The sequence below is a fragment of the Arachis hypogaea genome, chromosome 10 (genome assembly GCF_003086295.3).
Source record: "Arachis hypogaea cultivar Tifrunner chromosome 10, arahy.Tifrunner.gnm2.J5K5, whole genome shotgun sequence".
Lineage (NCBI taxonomy): Eukaryota > Viridiplantae > Streptophyta > Magnoliopsida > Fabales > Fabaceae > Arachis > Arachis hypogaea.
In genome coordinates, this window is record NC_092045.1 from 96,858,442 (window position 1) to 96,879,954 (window position 21,513).

Genomic DNA, 21,513 nt, shown 5'->3' on the forward strand with positions numbered 1-21,513 from the left:
TATTTTACATATAGACTATTATAAAATAAAAAATAAAAGATAAAATATAAACAAAAATTAAGAAATAAAATTTTAAAAGTAATTATTAATTCGTCATATTAAAATCAATAAATAAGCATACATATGAATAATAAATAAAAAATATTATAATTATGATTCTTTAGTGTACATGTAAGATAATTTAAAATATATAACAAGACACATAATTTAAAATTTGGTAATATTAGTTGTAACAAATTTGTTAATTATAAATATTATACTTATGAAATTTTGAATGTTATAAGTATGAAATTATGGATGTTATTAATATGAAATTTTGGATGTTATGTGTATGAACTTGTGAATGTTATGAATAAATTTATAAATTAGATAAATTAATTTAGGCATTTGACATTTTCTTTTTCAAATCTAATTATAGTAATAAAATTTAAAAATATATGTGACTTAGAATAAATTATTTTCACTTTGAAAAATATGAAACAAATTTTTAAATTATCAAAGACGATAATTTAAAAAATTATACGTTAATTTAAATGTATAATATCTTTAAAAATTATTAAAATATTTTAACTCATGATTTATTAGTGCATATGTAAAATAATTTGAAATATATAATAAAATATAGTTTAAAATTAAATAATATTAATTGTAAAAATATATTAATTATAAAAATTATGGGTATGAATATATAGATGTTACATAATGTAAAAGATACAAAAAATAGTGAGATTACTTAATGAAATTAAGTTATGTTATGCTTAGTTATAGAATATATACATACATATATATATATATATATATATATATATATATATATATATATATATATATATATATATATATATATAATGGTTAATACATTCATTTTTTAAATAACAATTACATAGTATTCTAGCATTCTAAATTTTTTTTTTAGATTTTTCGTTCTGTTTTTTTTTTAACATAGCTTGTTCATGATCATCCATCAAGATTACTTCACATAATAAATAAAAAATGTATTTTTATTATTATAATATAAATTAAATACTATAAATATAAATTATGTATATTTATTTAATAAAAATATAAATTAATAAAAATATGTACTTATAATATATTATTTAATATATGTAATTAATGTTTTTATATGCAATAAATATTACAATAAAAAAAACACATAAAAAATAACAATTAAATTTTATTCATCTCATTAAATAAAATTAAAAATAAAAGATTTTGAATAATTTTAGTTCCTTAAGTTTGGTTCTAAACTTTTTTCATTTCATAAATGCAAACAAGGTTGAAATAACATTCGTGATTTTCATAGCAGTCTATCTAGAACATTTTAGAATTTAAGACTAGTAATAAACATGCGTATCATATTATTGGTTTATAATTTAGATATCTATGATTGCTTTAATTTGCATGTCATATGATTGGTACGTGGTTCGTGCGTTAGGTTGCACTTTTGAGGTGGTTGAATTATGTCATTTCCGTGGGACTAATGCCTATATAGATAAGTTGGTGTCAGCTGCGGTAGTGTGATACAATTAATTAAATTAAAATATTAAAAAAATCAAAATTTATTATTTTTTGTTATTATTTAATTATTAATTTAATTTTTAATTTAATAATTTATTATTATATTTTATTTCATACGTTAAATATTAATGATTATTTAATAACAAAAAATAATAATTTTAATAATTTTTTAATATTTTTTAATTAATTAAAATTAGACAAAGTTCTTGGAGATAGATATATATATTTTTTGGTTAGTTGTGCAGAACCGATAATATATAGAAATTGTGTATATATTTATTATATTTTTAAATTATGTCTATATTTATTATAGTATTATAATATGTACATATATATAAAAATTAAAAAATATATAATTAGGCACTAGAGTATCATAATTTATTATTAATTTGGTGTAAAATTTGAGATAAAAAAAAAGTAAAATCTCTTTAATTTAAAAATTATCTTAAAATTTAACGTAAATTTACATCATGTGGTCGGAATATCAGAATGAATTAAAGAAGCTTGATCGTATTATAAAATTACTCATCTTAATTAATTTGATATAAAAATTATTACTTAAATGCTGTAATTTGATATAAGGATTCTTACTTAAATGCTGTAATTTTTTTACATGAAAACTTTTAGAATAAATATTTAAATCGTCAATATAATAATAATAATAATAATAATAATAATAATAATAATAATAATAATAATAATAATAATAAGCATGAATAGGTTCATTTTTTTAGTTATTGTAAAAAATCTGGTGTAATGCCTCAATATTGGAAGTGAGGGTGTTTTGCAAAACTGTGACGGCCTGTGAATTGTCAGGAGCAGATTCTGCCTGCCACAGCCATGAAGACAATACGCAAAGGGCGGATTGTAATTTTATAATATTTAAGGGACAATACACAATCTGTGTATTGTGTTATTTAATATTAAAAGGACAATACACAGTCTGCGTATTGTCAATACACAGACTGCGTATTGTCAATCCACAGACTGCGAATTGCAAAAACACAAATTGCGTATTGTTAATCCGCAAATTGCGTATTGTATTTTCGTAAATAAAAAATTATAATTGAAGTACTATAAAAGGAGGAACGGTATTAGGTTGATTGAGTGTGAGAGTGTTTTATTTTTTTGAGAATGTAAGAGTATAAAAATGGAGAGAGGTATTAGTTTGAAAATGTATTATAATGGTCAAATCTTTCCCCAAATATCTGAGGGTGTGAGTTTTGTTTGTGAGAATCCACATGATATTGTTATTCCTTTTGCAATAACATACGAGGAATTTAAGAGTATACTTTGTCAATGTGGTGATAATCAAGTATTAAAGAGAGTCGTTAATATTTTTTATAGACAGCCTGTTTTAGTGTTCGGTGGTTTCGTTCAGTTTCAAATGATGCATGTGGTTGATGAAGGAAGTATGCAAGGAATGTTTTCGATCTACCAACAAACACGGGCACAAGTGTCTATTCTCGAATTGTATGTTGAGTTTGAAGAATTAGTTGAGGTTGATTTACCGGAGACTAATATCGACTGGACTGTTTATAACAGTGAAAGCGAAGAGGAATTTGAGGGCACCTACCATATTGTTGGTCCAACTGAAGAAGTGGGTGAAAATGATATAATAGTTGAGTCTAACGTAGCAGATGTGACAAATGCACTGGCGAGCCAATATCCATCTAGAGAGCCTTCTTTCATGCACGCCTTAGATGTAGACGCTATGAATGCACCAGAATTTCCTGAATATATCAATTCAACTAAGCAGTTATTATTATTATTATTATTATTATTATTATTATTATTATTATTATTATTATTATTATTATTATTATTATTATTATCGAATTGTAAAGCAATAGTTAGAATTATTTGTTGTTGTTATTGCTGTAGATCCTATTGTTGTTTCGGACGGTGAATTTGTTGTTGGCATGTAATTCAATTCTAGAGAGACTGTTATTGCAGCAATTAAAGATTATACTATTCGCAGGGGAGTGGATTACCGGGTGTGTGAATCTGAGCCAACGACTTTTTATGCTAAGTGTGTACAATACGGAACAAGTTGCGATTGGCTTATTAGAGCTAGTCTTATTAAGAAAAAGTTTTGTTGGGTTGTAAGGCGATACAATGATAGTCACACATGCACTAGAACTAGAATTTCTCAAGATCATGCCAAGCTAAATTCAGACATGATTGCAGAGGTGATAAGGTCATTGGTTGAAGCTGATCCATCTTTGAAAGTGAAATCTGTAATTGCTGAAGTGCAGTCAAAATTCAATTATACGACAAATTACTGCAAAGCATGGCTCGCGAAGCAAAAGGCAATTGCAAACCTTTTTGGTGGTTGGGAAGCTTCTTATGAAGCTTTGCCATCGTGCTTTGAAGCAATGGTACAAAAAGATCCATCAGCAGCAGTCGAGATTGAAACTGCACCAGCATACCAAGGGGATGAGGTAGTCCATGATGTAAGGATACTGACGCGGGTATTTTGGAGCTTTTATCCTTGCATCAGAGCATTTAGGAGTTGCAAGCCAATCGTACAGGTGGATGGGACACATCTGTACGGGAAATATAAATGAGCTCTACTAGTTGCAGTTTCTCAGAATGGCAATGGCAATATTGTGCCTCTTGCATTTGCCGTTGTTGAGGGTGAGACTTCTGATGCATGGCACTTCTTTCTTACTCATTTATGCACACATGTGGTGACTCGAGATGGTGTTGGGCTTATCTCTGATCGTCACGACTCTATTACCTCAGCAATAGCTCGTAGTAATGGATCATGGGAACCTCCAAGAGCTATCCGAATGTTTTGTGTTAGGCACATAGCATCCAACTTTTTAAGGAATTTCAAGGCACTGTATTTACAGAAGCTGATAGTCAATATGGGTACGTAGATTATTGTGAAACTAAGGCATATTTGTTTTTACAAGGCATATAGCATCCATTTTATTGATTTTGTTTTGTTGGTTATTTACAGACTATTGTAGGACTGTGCGTGAATTTAATGTGCAGTATGCAAGATTGCGTGAACGTGGTGAGGCTTACACGCGATGGCTTGATCGAATCCCACGACAACAATTTGCTTTGGCATTTGATAATGGATACCATTGGGGTCATATGACCACAAACCTAGTGGAGTGCATCAACGGAGTACTGAAGGGAGTTCGAAATCTTCCTATCACGTCACTTATGAAGGCAACTTTTTATAGGCTAAATGAGTTGTTCACTAGGAAGAGGGCTGAGGCTGAGGTTCGAAGGAATGCAGGACATGTATTTTCTGAATATGCTAGCAACAAACTACAATCAAATCAGCAAGCAGCAGGAAACATCCAGGTTAACCTATTTGACAGGCAAAATGAGATCTTTGAGGTACGTGAGATGCCCATTGGTATCGAGTATGCGGTGAATCTCCGTCAACGGTATTGTGATTGTGGTGAGTTTCAGACAGATCGAATCCCATGTCGCCATGTCTTTGCGTGTTGTGCGAACCAACGACTTGATTGGCAACAATACGTTCATGAGGTCTATAGGATGGATGAGATAAAAAAAGGTGTATAGAGTACGGTTTAAGCCATTAGGAAATCCAGCAAAGTGGCCGGTGTATCAAGGACCAAGACACATACCTAATCCGCACTTAAAGCGGGTTTCCAAAGGATGTCCCAAAATAACCCGCTTCTTGAATGAAATGGATATGCATGATATACGTGGTCCTAGGCGTTGCAGGCTTTGTGGAGGCGAAGGCCACAGTCGAAGTAGATGCCCCCATCGTGCAAGGCCTAGTGCTGGTGGATCTGCACCTATGTCTTAGTAAATTTGGTTTTTCCTTCATTAGGAATTGGATTTAAATACTACATCAATTGTATTAAATACTACTTTATGAAATTCCTGTGTACTCGAATTTGATGTGAATTTATAAAATTCATAACAATTACAATTGCAATCTTAAATTAGAAGATAAATAACAATTATTTGCTAAATGTCTTTTCACAAATTTAGTACATTTTTTAACTGCCTTCTTGATTGTGGAAGGGGTATATCTACTTGCACTTCTACGTGTTAGCTCAATCCTCAAATTATACCCTTTACCATGAATATCTGGAGTATCGGTCCTATCCGCACCTTCCGCACCACCTATATGACATCAAAAATCACAATAATAAATATATCATAAGAAAACACTAATATATCACAATAACGAATACAAAAATATATCACAATCATACACTAATATACCATAGTAATGAATACAATAGTATATTATTACCTGCATCGTCATCACCATCGCTGTCACTGTCACTATCATCCTCGCCAACATTATCATCCTCAGCCATGGGTGCCTGCACCTGAGGAAAATCAACAGCATTACTAAACCCAATCCCTCTAGCAACACTCTGGATCGAATCACTCTGAATCGAGTCAATAGACCTTCTAGCTCTAGAGCGTGGAGAGGGGCTACGACGTCGTAGTTGCGAATCAATAGATGACCGACCAGAAATAATTTGAGGCGATTGTCTATTACACTGCGGAGCCTGCTCGTTAATTTCAGGAGGTTGCGGCTGAAATTGTTGCACTTGCAGTTGAGGGTCCAACAACTCATTTACCCATTGCGACGTGTCTGTTTCAGGTGCCCACCGATACAACTGACGATTTGAAGATTGCTCAGCTGTGTCCCTCTGCTGTGACATGGCGGGTCGATAATATGCTTGATATGGCAGCATCTGTAATGAATGTGAGTCATCGAATAACTGACTAAAGAATGAGACTCCAGGCTCAGTGTACGGTTGTGTGTACGGTACTGGTATGGGTGCATCATAGGTTGTGGCTGTGGCTGTGGTTGTGGTTCTGGCTGTGGCTGAGGCTGTGGCTGTGGGTGTGGCTGTGGCTGAGGCTGTGGCTGTGGCTGTGGCTGTGGCTATCAAACATAACCAGTTAAACGCAGGTAAGCTCCATATTCGTCATTATACCATTGCATATACGCTTCAGATGCTTCATAGTGCACTACGGGATCACCAACCAGAACAGAGGTCAAACGGTTTGTCCATCTCATAATGTATGCATAATGCTCATCTCTCCCATCTTTGTTCTTTGGTCCAGTCAGGACCATGTTGTGAGCTTCTGCAAGCATCATCGATTGACTAGGAACTTCCTGCTATAAACCAAATTGTCTTTTGACCCTATCTGATGCATGCCATTCAATGCACTCAAATGATATCAGTGGCACAGTTGCACTCCACATTAAGCGATGTTGCAAAAACTTCCAGTGGATTGTCATTCCGGACTTGTCACAAAATAAATTTGTGCCGAACAACAATAATATATGAATCTTTACGTACATTTGCCTGTCCAAGGCGGTATCTAACTGCATGCACCACTTTAGGGTGCGGAGCCATGCAAGTTTGACACCGCTTCCTTTGTGATCAGCTGCAGTAGGTACTGTCACAAATTGTATCATGAATTCATTTTCGAGGCTACTACTACTGCTATCTGTGAATCCTGACACCGGTAAACCATCCGTGAGGAGTCCAAAAATCATTGTAACATCTTCCAAGGTAATCGTGCATTCACCGTATGGAAGGTAGAATGTGTGAGTTTCCGGGTGCCATCTTTCAATCAAGGCATTGATAAGTGCATTGTACAAAGTAAGTTTTCTTAATATCTAAGATATGTGATAAAATCTACTATCCCGTAACTCGATTTCAACTCGGGGATCATACACATCTTGGTGGAGATATCTTGATCCCAAATCTCTTGAATTTTGAAACAAAATAAGAAATATAATGAGTATCAAAAACAAAAACAACAACAACAACAATAAGAATAATAATAATAATAACAATAATAATAAATGAACAAAGATAAAAAACAATTACATATGGTAGACGATCCAAATATTCAACAATATGATCTTCAGAATGCGTAATATCACGAACCATATTCTGCGTTTATTTTTTCCTGAAAAAAATATATTATATAAACTTTATTAGTCTGAATTAAATATTCATATTTAAATTAAATTTGAATTTAAAAATTTAACTCTTATTTAAATTTATTATATTTAGATATTTATAAAAAATATCAAATATCTTTAACATATTTAAAATATATTTAAATTAAAAAATATTTTTAAATCAAACTTAAATATATATTTAAATACATATTAAATTAACAATTAAAAATATTTTCAATTTTAAATATATATTATAACTATAAATATATTCAAATTCAAAGTTAGATATATAGTTAAATTCGAAACATGTTTAATTTATATCTAAATTTAAATTATTAATATATATTTACTCAATTTTAAATAAATACCGAAAACCAACCAAAATGTAATTAACGACATTTTCTGGACTGTATTTTATTTCAAAAAATATATAATTTTAAATTATAAATATGTATTTTCATACTTTTAAATTTTATTGAAATTTTAAATTTAAATATTTAATTAAAACCAAAATATATTTAAAGTCAGATTTTAAGGTAGATTTAAATATAGATTTAAATTTTAAATATATTCAAATTCAAATTTAAATTTATAATCAAAACCAACGTAAATTTAAAGTCAAATTTAAATACATATTTAAATTTAAAATATATTTAATTTAAATTATAAATATATATTTACATATGTTTAAATTTAAATTTAATTTTATAAACAAAGCTAAAATATAGTAACGTCAAATTTACTTATATACATAAATTCAAAATATATTTAAATTTAAATATTAATATAAAATTAAAACTGAAACATATTTAAATATTTATTTAAATTTAAACTTTTTAACATATAAATTAAATTCACAATTATATTTTATTTTCTGATTTAAATAGCCTAACTAAAATATTATATTTAAATTTAAAATATATTTAATTAGTACTAATTACTAATAAACATCATCATCATTCATCTAAATATATAATAAAGGTATAATTTTTATTTATATATTTTTTTAACTACTCATAAATAAATACTATTTAATTTAAATAACAACTATATATATTATTATTACATTATCTCTATTTCAAATAAAAAAAACACACAGTTAATCTACTAATTATATTAATAATATTTAAATAACTTACTTGTTAAAACTTGAAGAAACAACAAATTTGACAAATGAAGATGAAGTCTGTGCAAGAGAAAACATAAAAAGATAGAATTGAAGAAGTATTAAAGAGTAGACGGAAAGGAATGTTTGAAACTGTGGTTGTCTCTAAAAATGTTTATAAATTAGGAAAGCTTGTGTACATTGACGAGAGAGAAACAGTTAAACATCACCTTATTCACGGATTTGCAATTCTTTAATGCGTGTCGACTATGCACGCAATACAGATTTTGTGTATTGTAGAGAAATACACACTTTACGTATTGTGCTTTCTAAAAAATGCACCTCTAAATTCGGTTAAATACCATTTTTTCTAATATTTTCGTAAATTTCACTCTCTTCATCAATAATGAAATAAAAAATTCGCATGAATATCGCCAATAATAGATAGATAGATAGATAATGCCAAAAGAGCGATGAAACTGTAGGAAAAGCGGCGATGACTTTTTCTTCTATGGAATGCACTTATGCACATAATTGAAATGACTTGAAGGTGAAGAAAGATATAATGATGGAACGATGAAGAGGGAGAAAACAATAATATCTCATTGACGTATTCATTTTATATTTACTTATATATAGTATTTATTTTATATTTATTTATTTGACTTAAACTTTTTAGTCATTCTATCTTTAGATTTGACTATACGTATTAAAAGATTTTTTAGATTTTAAGAGTATAAATGACATTTTTAAAATTAATTGGTAAAAATAGATTATATTAGTTGTTGAACCTTTTTTCATTAAGTGATGCTATTAGAAAATTAACATATTGCATTTTTATTAATATCAACTATAAAATTAATGCAATTAGAATTTTAATAACTTTTTTAATATACATGGTCAATATATAGAGATTACTTATTTAGAGTTTAACTTTTTTTATTTTTATTAGCGAATGATATATATAAATTCGTTTAAAAAGGGACAGAGAAGATAGAAGACAGGCTATTATTGTGAGTGTGAAACTTTTTCATGTGTATTTGTTGGATGAAGAAGTAGTACCTCCATGGCTCCATATATACCATGGATTTGTTTCGGTGAATTTAAAAAAAAATTTAAGATTTTTTTTTAATTTTATAAAAAATAATTAAGATAATTTTATATTTAAATAACTTATATAAATTTTTTATTTATTAATTTTATTTAAATATAACTATTTAAAAATATTATTTTATTTATTTATTATATAAAAAATATATTTTAAAAAAATATAAATTATAATCTTTTAAAAAAAATTTATTATTTTATTTTAATTATTAAAAATTAATCAAATATACTAAAAAAATATTTTTTATTAAAATTTTTTTTTTATCAATTTAACCACATCCAAACAAATATTATATATACCTCCACCAGTTTGAACCGACCAACTACGCATAAACATCATAATCTAATCACATCTATCACTATTTTGTAATAGATCAAAATATACATCAATTAATTTGCTCTCATGTGATCAGTATCTACTCAGTGATATAACAATACGCCCCTTTGTTGCTGCTGTTTTCGTTTTTTTTTTTTTTTTTTTTTGTCGAAACATGTCAAAAAATACTTAGTGTTTTTTTTAAATGCATATTTGGGTGAAGTATTGGTATTTGAATTATAATGAAAATAAAAAATTTAAGGTTTTTTGAGCCAAATAATCTCAAGTTGTTTGAGCATGCATTATGTGAAAAAGATTTTTTATACGAATTGAAATTAAATGAACTTAATTCAATCCTAAAGTTTAATTCACAAAACGAAATTTTTTCATATTTATTATAAATTATTTAAAAATTTTATTATAGATGTGTGACTTATAATATAATCAACATTAAAATTGTCAAAATAGTATTTTTTTATCTAGATATACTTATACAAATATCATCATCATCAAATTAAAATATATTTACCACATGTCAATATCACATCAAAATATATTTGATCCTAGCTATACTAGATCCTATCTACTGAAGCCCCAGAAAAATGATGGTGATGAATTTACAAATTCAAAGTACAATTAGCAGTTAACGCAAATCAACACTCATGTGTCGCCGCTAATACATTGAGACGGTGATTATAGAGAGAAAATGGATATTCAAGAAAGGTACAATTTGTGATATATGCTACGGGAACCGAAGTGACAGCTTCTAAAAAAAATCCTTAGCTTCTCAATGACAATCAGTTCCAGTGGGAGTGGTCCACTCACAACGAAAAGCCACAATCCTTTAATTTTACAAAAGACAAAGAGAACCATGTTAATTTGTTGTCAACCTCATTCGCACAGTTTCCTCCACGTGCCTATATATATATAAATTTAAAAAATACTAAAAAATTATTAAAATTTATTGTTTTTAATTATTAATTAGCTATTAATATTTAAAAATATTAGTTAAAATATGTTATTAAATTATTAAATTAAAAAAATTAGATTGATAGTTAAAATAATAATAAAAAATAATAAATTTTGATAATCTTTTAATATTTTTCTTTTACTTTAATTTTAACAAAAATATATAAAATCGATTAGATAATTACTAACTTTAAAAATATTTAAACTAATTAAACTTTGAATTTGCAAAATACTTAATTAATTACCTGATTAAGTAGTTTAATTAATAAAAGAAAACAACGAACTTATATTATCATTACATGATGAGAATATTATTCATTTTTTTAATTTCTCTTACCAACAATAAAAGACATCAACTTCAATTTAAAATTAACTAGTATATGTACAAAAATATATAAAATATTATTTTTAAATATTTTTTAGATAAAAATACAGTCATTATTGTTATGCAAATTTTAAGAAGTTAATTAAATTTAAAATTTAATTATAAAATATTAAAATCACAGCTTCCTTTCATGAGAATTTAAGTTATAAACTTAAATAAATATTATTTAGTATGAATATAAATTAATTTATTTTAAAATTAATGAAAATATATTTTTTTGATATGTAAATAACAATATTTTGATGTGTAATTTATTAAGAGTTAATTTATTATCTAATTTTTTTTCATAAAATTAGTATGAAAAATAGTAATTTTATTTTTTATTATTTAAAAATTACCTATTTTTTATTATATAATTAACTTAGTTAATAACTTTTATTATTGTTTTCTTACAAATAAAATATCAACTTATATTATTTATATAATTTTTTAATACTAATAAGTAAAAAAGTATTAGTATTATTATATATATTATCCTAAATAATAACTTAAGTTTCTTATTTCGTATGTAAAATAGTATAAAAATAACATCTTATTTCTTAAATTTCTTAACGTACCCATACGAGAAGGAAAAAAATATGTAATAGATCATATGTTATAAAAATTATATAATTTACATAAAAATTAAATATATGATCATTATAAAAATATCAAAAAAATTATTTATCATACATTATAGTCCTAAATATGTTATAAAAATATCAAAAAAATATTTATCATACATAATAGTTCTAAATATATATATGTAATGACATATATGTATTAATATAATCTATTTTAATTATATGAACGTGAATGTTTATTGTTATTTTTATTATTTTATTATTAATAGTAAATAATATTTAAAACTTAAAAAAATAAAAAGATAATTAAAAATTTTTCAATTTGAATTAAATTTTTTTATAAGTATATCTGATTTTTATATATACTAAATAGTTATAATATTTAATAGTAATGTATTTGTTATATCAATGACTTAAAATATTAATTTAAAATATATTTGGTTTCAATATGACTCCAAAAAAATATAATTAACTTAGGCTAAATATTAAGATCTCAAATTTGATCTAGGTTCATTACCTTCAATCTTAATTCGGATAAAGTTTACACATCTCTCAAATTGGTTCGAGTTGAATCTTCGTTACTAATTGGGCAAAGTAATGGATATTTATGGGGTATGATGATGGACACTCCTTTTCTATTTTTCATTCTCGTTTAAAAAATACCACATATTTATTTTTTTTGCATCTTCTTCGTGAGTTTTCATTTAATTATTTGCATATATTTCTGAATATTCTTTGAATTTAAAAAAAAATAACAAAAAATATAATATAATTATCATAAAATAATAAATTCAACATACTAAAACACAGTTCAAAACATATTCATTATAAAAAAATATTTAAAATAAAATATCATAAAAAATATCTTTTAAAATAATAACATAACATAATTTTTTGGAATGAGATTAAATGATGTAACGATGGACTTGAGATGTAAAGAGAGAGAGAGATAAATCAAGACTAAGTATAAGTGGAAGTCTGACAAAAGAAGAGGAATTTAAATTAGAGGCATTGGCATAATTTGAGTTACTAAATTCAACAAATAGATTTATGTACATATAAATTAGGGTAAATTGATAATTTTATATTTGAGAGGATTTAACAGGTTCTATAAGATAGTACTTATGTTTCCATCCCAGAGAAATTTCACTGTTTCCATTTAGCCCCAAATCATGAACGATTTTGTGAAGATCCATTGACGGAGGAAAAATATCGATAAAGATTTTTAGAAAAATATCGCATTGTAAGTATAGTTTCAAACCAACAAATTATCCTTGATCAACGTTTAGATTGTTGTCACTTAAGTAAACCCAATAAAATTATTCGAAGTATTTAAATCTTGGGTTATCTCTGAAGGAATTGCAGGGACGTGTATTTATTATTGGTTATGAAAAAATATATTTTTGGGTTTTGTAATAAGAAATAAGAAAGTAAAATGGCAAGAAAATAAATTAATAACTAAGAAATAAAGCTCTTAGCAAGGAAAGAGAATTAGAAGTCTTATCCTCATTATCATCGTTAATTGTGATGGTAAATGTGAATTGACTTCACTTAATTAACCTCTAACCAATGGAAGAAGGTCAAGTGCATACAATCAACTTGAGTTCACAAGTCCTAGTCAACTCATAGTGAGAGACTAGCTTTGGTGAATTTCAAGCTAACCGGCAATCTTCAATCAACAATCAACAAAAGACTTTTGATAACTCAAGAGTCTCTAAATAATCAATCCAAATCAATAACATAAAAATTTAAATTAAAATCCACCCAAACATTTTATCAAACACTTGGAAGACACAAAATAAAAGCATAGAAAAGTAATAAGGGAATGTAAAATCTAAGACCAACAATTGTAAGGAATCAACAATAACAAATGAAAGAAAGCAATCATAAACATGAAAACATAAATTGCATTAATATGGATTAAAGAAAACAAGAAGAATTCGTAAACTAAATTGGCAACATAAGGAAATCAACAAGAGAAGTAGATAAACCAAAATATTAGAACAAATGAAAGTAGAAGAAAACTAAATTAAAGTAAGGTAGAAATCTGATTTGAGAAGGAACAAGACTAAAAACCCTAAAACCTAGAGAGAGGAGAGAGCCCCTCTCTCTCTAAAAACCTATATCTAAAATCCTATGTGTGTATGAATGAAAAGTGAATGAATGAATGCTTGATTCGTCCCACTCTGCAACCTCTAATCTGTATTTTCGAGTCTGAAACTGGGTCAAAAGCAGTTCAGAAATCGCCCCCAACGTTTTCTGTTAATTGCAGCATGTGACGCTCGTCACGCGTACGCGTCAGCCACGCGTACATGTCGCTGAACAAATTTCCAGTCACGCGTACGTGTCATCCACGCGTGCGCGTCATTTGTCTGCTGCACCAGTCACGCGTACGTGTCGTCCATGCGGACGTGTCGCTATCAGATTCTGAAAACTTCAATTTCTTGTATATGTTAGTTCCTTCCACTTTTGCATGCTTCCTTTCCATTCTCTAAGCCATTCCAACCCTATAAACTCTGAAAACACTTAACACATATATCATGGCATCGAATGGTAATAAAAGAGGATAAAAAATTAGTAATTTAAGGCCAAAAAAATATATTTTTAATCATAGCACAAAATTAAAAAAAAAACTTAAAAACATGCAATTTATATAGATAAGTGTGAGAATAAATGATAAAATCTACTCAATTCAATCTAAAATATACCATGAAATAGTGGTACATCATCTGTTTCAGCTAATATTTTACTATCGATATTAATAATATTTGTTAGTTTTGTGATGTTGAGTTAGTCTAACCATTCATAAAATTTAGAAATAACCATAGTTCATGTTATATCTTTTTCATAAAGTGACATGTATGTATTTTTATTATAACAATATTAATTGAAAATAGATGATTAAACACTAAATTAATGAAATTCATATTTTTTATATATCAAACAATAAGTAATATTATATATATTATAATGTATGAATTCATAATATTTTGAGAATGATATATAAACAGCTTAAATATTGATAAATCTATCTGGATAACTTTAGAAAGAAATGAAAAATATTAAAAAATATGATTATATGCATATTGATTCATAAGATTTTTTTTTAGAAATTTGTCCATAGTTTATGTTAAAAACTTTGGAATTACAAATATAGATTATTTATCTTACATGTGTTATATTTTATTTTATAGACATTTAAAACTTTTTTTTCGTATTGACATTGTTAATGGTTATAGAGAGACTTTATCATTAAATATAACTATAAAAAAACTAAAAATAAAATTGGTTGATATATTCTCCATGATTCATTCAATTTTTTATGTAAATTCAAATTAAATTATATATTCAATTTATATTTATCTGTTCTTAAATATTATATATAATAGATAATATATTTAAAAATTTTTGAAAAGTAATTATTTAATTGTATACAATTAAAAGATAATCATGAAATTGAGATTATGATAAAATGAAATATAATAAATATATGAGTAGTAAAAACAAAATAAACAAATTAAAATAAGGTAAAAGAACAATCAAAAGAAGTAAAAGGTAAAAAAGACAATACATGCAATCGATAAAAAATGCATGGTAAGAAAAATTTAATATAATCAATGAATATAAAAAGTAAAAGAGAAAAATAAAGATATATTCTTATTAAAAAAAATTTGAAAAAAAATTACGAAGAAGGACCTATTAATTAACTTCTAAAAAATATTACAAAAATTTTGAAATGTTAGTAAGCAAAATAATAACATCCTTAAATCCTCTTAATCAAAATACATAAAATAAAAATTAATAAAAATAAAATTATAAAATTTTTTGGTAAAATAAAAATAAATAAAAACAAAAAATAAAGATTTTATAATCATATTTACTTCAAGATTATATCTCAAAAATTTCAAAGTACTAATATTTTTTTTTATTTTTAGATTATTACAAATATTGATTGCTTTTGATAACAATCTATTAAAAATAATAAACATATAAACATAATTAGACAATTCTAAAAACATGTAATAATTTTTATTGTATGTATTTTAAGTTTCTTCTTTTTTTTTCTTTCTTTTTCTTCTCCTTCTCTTTCTCTTTTTTCTCTTCTTTTTATTACTAATATTTTAGTTGCTTTTTTTTCTTCTTTTTTTTCTTTTTTTCGTTATCGTTATCACTACTGCCATCACTACCTTCTCTTCCTCCTCTTCTCTTTTTTCATTTGATTTTTTCTTTTTGTTCATTTTTCTCCTCATTCTTCTCTATCATCATCATCATTGTTATCATTATATTGTCGTTATCATCATCGTTATTGTCATCTTCTTTATCGTTATTGTCGTTATTATTATTATTATTATTGTTATCGTTAAATTTTTATTATATTAATGACATTGCTTGATTCAAAATTAATTCGAATGTATTTTTATTCATGATTCAATTTTATTTGTGTGTTTGTTTTTGAACTGAATTTGCTACAATCATTAAATAATTTCAGTATAAAAACTAAAATTTATGCGTATTTGTTAAAAAATTTTGGTATATTTTTATTCTGATAAGTTTTGCATAATTCAAAACTCAGCACAACGATGAGTTGTCCAATCCTTTCTTCTTCAAGGTGAGGGAGAATATTATCTACAATCCAACCAAAAAGCACGCACACAATTTATCCAATTATTCCTACACATTAATTTGCTAATGAGATGTCGCAGTACTAAAGTGTTAATTATTTTATAACTACTTGCGTTAGGCCATGATGAATTACTCTAGGTCTTACAATTGCTTTTTCTTCTTTTTTATCATCATCATCTTCTTCTTTTTTTTCTTATTTATCTTTTCTTTCTTGTTTTACCTTCTCAAGTCTCTTCTTGTTTAACACTCTTAACAAGAATAAAAACCATGAACCTACATTCATTCAACTAAAAGAAATAAAGAAAAAAAAGAAGCAAAATGCAGCATTAAAGAAGAAATTTTGTACTTTTGTAGCAAAATTTTGGTGTAAAAACTAATAAATTTATATGTATTTGCAAAGAAATTTTGGTGTATTTTTATTCTGATAAGTTTTGCATAATTCAAAACTCTTTTTCTTCTACTTCTTCTTCTTTCTTATTCATATTTTTCTTCTTCTTTTACCTTCTCAAATTTTCTCTTGTTTATTCTCTTGACAAGAAATACATAATATTGCAAAATTACTAGGAAGAAGATAAACTTACATTCATTCAATTAAAAGAAAAAAAGAAATAAGAAAAAAAAGAAGAAGAAAAATTGCATTAAAGAAGACACTTTTTTACTTTTGTAGCAAATTTTCGGTATAAAATATAAGAAATTTATGTTTATTAGTTAATAAATTTTGTTGTATTTTTATTGTGATAAGTTCTGCATAATTCAAAACTCTTTCTCTTCCTCGTCCTCATCTTCTATGCTGCTTCTTCTTCTTTTTCATCATCATCTTTTTTTTATTCATGTTTTCCTTCTTCTTTTACCTTCTCAAGTTTCTTCTTATTTTACTCTATTAACAAGAATAAAAAAAATCAAACAAAGAAAAAGAGAAAATACATAATGCTGCAAAATTAACAGAAAGAGGATGAACCTACATTCATATAACTAAAAAAAGAAGAAATAAGGAAAAAAGAAGAAGAAAAAATGTAGCATTAAAGAAGAAATTTTTGTACTTTTGTAGCAAAATTTGGGTATAAAAACTAAGAAATTTATGTGTATTTGTTAAAAAATTTCAGTGTATTTTTATTCTGATAAGTTCTGTATAATTCAAAACTCTTCATCTTCTTCCTCCTCATATTCTATTTCTTCTTCTTCTTATTTCATTTTCTCATAATTCTTCTTGTTTCACTCTCTTAAGAGAAATAAAATAAAATAAAAAAGAAAAAAATCAATACTGCAAAATTACTAGAAAGAAAATGAAGAAAAGAAAAAACGCAGCAATAACAACAACAATAATACAAGAACGAAAATGGAGAGAAAATACCCGATGAAAAAAGAAGAAACGTGGCGAAGAAGGAGGAAGAATTCATAGAAGAAGAAGGAAGAACACGAAGAAGAATAAAGAACGCGAAAACGAAGAAGGATATGTTTGGGTAGTGAAGCACGCGTGTAATGAAAGTAGTTTTTGTTGGATTTTGACTAATTTAGTTGGACTTAGTTGTTAAAAAGGCTTGGATGTGTAGCATAGATAGATAATAGATGAGAAATACCAGGGTCATCAAACTTTATTATTTTTAGCTATTACTTAGCTTAGTCATTAACTCAATTTTTTTTATTTAGTTTCTTTAGTTTAGTAATTCAACAATATACTTGTTTAATATTTTTAAATATTGATGACTAAGTGATAGTTAAAAATAATAAATTTTGATAATTTTTTAATATTTTTTATAATAGATAAATAGATTAATTAGCTAACTTCCTTTTAATATTTAACAATAAATAGTTAAAAAAAATTAATGTCTATACTATTGGTAAATTCAAAATAGTAGTTATGATTACTTTTTTTATCAAAACCACAAATATTCTTTAATTGAACGCAATTCGTATTTGTTAAGTATTTAGAACTTCTTGAGCGACAAAACTCTTTTTCTTCTATATATACATACTATTGTATGTAGTTATTGTGTATAAAGTTTATGTTTGCGGTGATTATATAAATATGGTTAAAATTAAAAAAATTTTTTATATTTTGATAATATTTTTTAATTAAAAAATTGTTAAATTATAAAAAATATTATGTTAATTTTAACAAACATTTTTAGTTATTGTAACCATTATAACTATCATAACAGATATCATAGATGTCAATATACCATCTTGTATGTATAATTGGAATTTGTATTTTTTTTAAAAAAAGTTTAAAAACAAAAAAAAAATAATAATAATATTAGAAGACAAGCAAAATTTATTATGTTTGGTTAATAATTAATTAATTAATCTTTAAAAATATAAACTAAAAATAATTTTTAAATTGTTACACTAAAAAATAGATTAATAATTAAAAATAGTAAAATACTGAAAAAAAAATGATGCTGACGCAAAAATTTTTCAGAGAAAAAGGTCTAGCGTAGCGCGTAGCATGGTACATGAGGACAATACAGGGCACATGCTCATGGAATATTGATATGGAATTGGAATGGATCTCACGCTCCTTTTACTCTCTTTATTCTGATCAACACGTTTATCCCCTTAGACCTTCAAAACTCTTCACCTCACACCCACCCCACTAACCATCTATATATATATATCTCAATCACAAAGGTTTTCTCGTCAACTATGTTGAAACCCACCGAGTTTAATTACTTTATACACACATTAAACTAAACACACACACACTGCTACTACTATCCTATGAAGAATTCGAAGCAGCTTGCTAACATGGCTGGGGATGAAGGTGGTGATGCACCTAATAATAATCATAATCACACTTCATTATCTAATAATTGTGATGATGATAACAACAATAACAAGAAGGTGTACAAAGGGGTGAGGAAGAGAAAGTGGGGGAAATGGGTATCTGAAATTAGGCTTCCAAATAGCCGCGAACGCATTTGGCTTGGCTCTTATGATTCTCCTGAAAAAGCTGCGCGTGCATTCGATGCTGCCCTTTATTGTCTCCGAGGTTGTCGAGCCAATTTCAATTTCCCCGACACTCCTTTCAACTTGAGCACCAGCGCCGTTCATCATCATTCGCTTACTCATCAAGAAATTCAAGAGATTGCTGCTAGCTTTGCCCATTCTCAGGACCCACATCATGATGATCACCAACAAGAACAACCAAATAGCAATGACAATGATTCTTCATCAGTTGGATTGTTAGAATCCAAAGCTGATGCTGCTGTTGTATCTCAAGAGCAAGTGGACAACAACATGATGATGGATTGGACATTTTTGAAGGATTTGGGTGGTTCTTGTTCTGCTGATTGTGGGGGTGCTCTCTATTCTGATGATGAGTTGGACAGAATTGATCATCACTACTCGGGTGATGAATTGTTGTTCTCGGTACCAACTTTTCAGGATAATGTGGCTGATGATGACCCTTTTTTTAACCAATCATTCCTTTGGAATTGGAGCTTCTAATTCTTTTATTGTTCCAGTAAAAAATATTAGACCAACATTAGAATTTAGGGGAATGTTAGGTAAATAATAACCATCTTGAATAATACGAACAACCACTAATTAAATAAAAATATATTATACTTCTAAATTAATCATCTAAATTTTAATATTAAAATAATCATTCGTACACCTAATAAAATGAATATCCAATATATCTATTGTTTATTGTGATAAGTGTGAAGTGGATATGAGGTGGATGACCATTTTTCTATGTTATTGAGAATATCAAGAGAGATTGTATAATTAATTGAGTTTGAAAAGGTGACCCTTTATATGTATATAAATAGGAGTTTGTTCTGAAGGAAGATACACACAGAATTAATAAAATCTCCTCTTTTTCATATTGCTAAAACTCTCTTCTCTCTTTCTCCCTTTTATATACACTGCTATATATGAAATATTTTATACTGAGATATTAATTGTGGTAAATATTAATACTAGTATTTTTTTATTTATACTTATTTTATATTGATTATATCTTCCCAAGTTACTTATTTATTCTACAACACGTTATCAGCACAAATCTCTAATGAAATTTTAGGAAGACTTCAAGTAACAAATTTTTATTATGTCGAATCTCTTTCATCTTGAATATAATGCTTTTGATATATCTGAAAATAATTATTTATCATGGATACTAGATGTTAAAATCCATCTTGATTCGATGGATTTTGGAGATACTATTAAAGCTGAAAATAATACATCCCATAAGGATATAGCCAAAGGCATAATTTTCCTTTGTCGTCATCTTGACGTATGATTGAAAAATAAATATCCCACATTAAAAGATCCTGCAGATCTATGGAAAGGCCTTGAAGAAAGGTACAATCATCAAAAGACGGCGATACTTCCTCAAGCCCGATATGTTAGAGAAAACTTTCTCGACCTTCCATGCCTCGAATGTGCTCCTGCAACAGCAGTATCGAGAAAAAGGATTTAAAAATTTTTTTTGAGCTAATTTCTTTCTTTCTTGTTACTAAATGCAACAATGAGTTGCTTTTAAGAAATCATGAAGCGCGCCCAGCTGGCACCGCCCCATTTCCTGAAGCAAATGCGGCAAATTATAACCCCAGAAGAGGTAAATGGTAAGATTTTGATAACAAGAAAAATTATGGAAGGAAAAGAAATTATGTTCACAAGAAAAGATCTCACCAGAAGTGGGATAAAGAAAGAAACAATGGGCAAAGTATATCAATTGAGGATACATGCTTCTGTTGTGGTGGAAAGAGTCATTGGTCACGTACCTGTTGTACCTCAAGGCACCTAGTTGATCTTTATCAAGCATCCTTGAAAAAGGATGATAAAGGAAAGGAAACAAATTTTGTTTCAAATGATGAAAATTCCACCATTCATTATAATGTATCTAATTTCTTTAAGGATTCTGAAGGAAATATTGACTATTTGATCAATGATGGAATAGTTTGATATATGTATGTGTTTGTTAGGTATTCATGTAAATAATTTTACTGTGCATGTACTTCTACTCATTTTATTATTATT

At 26.9% G+C, this 21,513-nt stretch overlaps 1 protein-coding gene across 1 annotated transcript; it reads left to right on the plus strand.

Annotated features, from left to right (window-relative positions):
- Positions 1-19,272: 19,272 nt before the first annotated feature.
- On the plus strand, positions 19,273-19,974 carry LOC112716042 (ethylene-responsive transcription factor ERF017-like). The gene has a single exon (XM_025767882.2). The coding sequence runs from the start codon at positions 19,273-19,275 to the stop codon at positions 19,972-19,974; it is 702 nt and encodes a 233-aa protein (XP_025623667.2).
- The last annotated feature ends 1,539 nt before the right edge of the window (positions 19,975-21,513 follow it).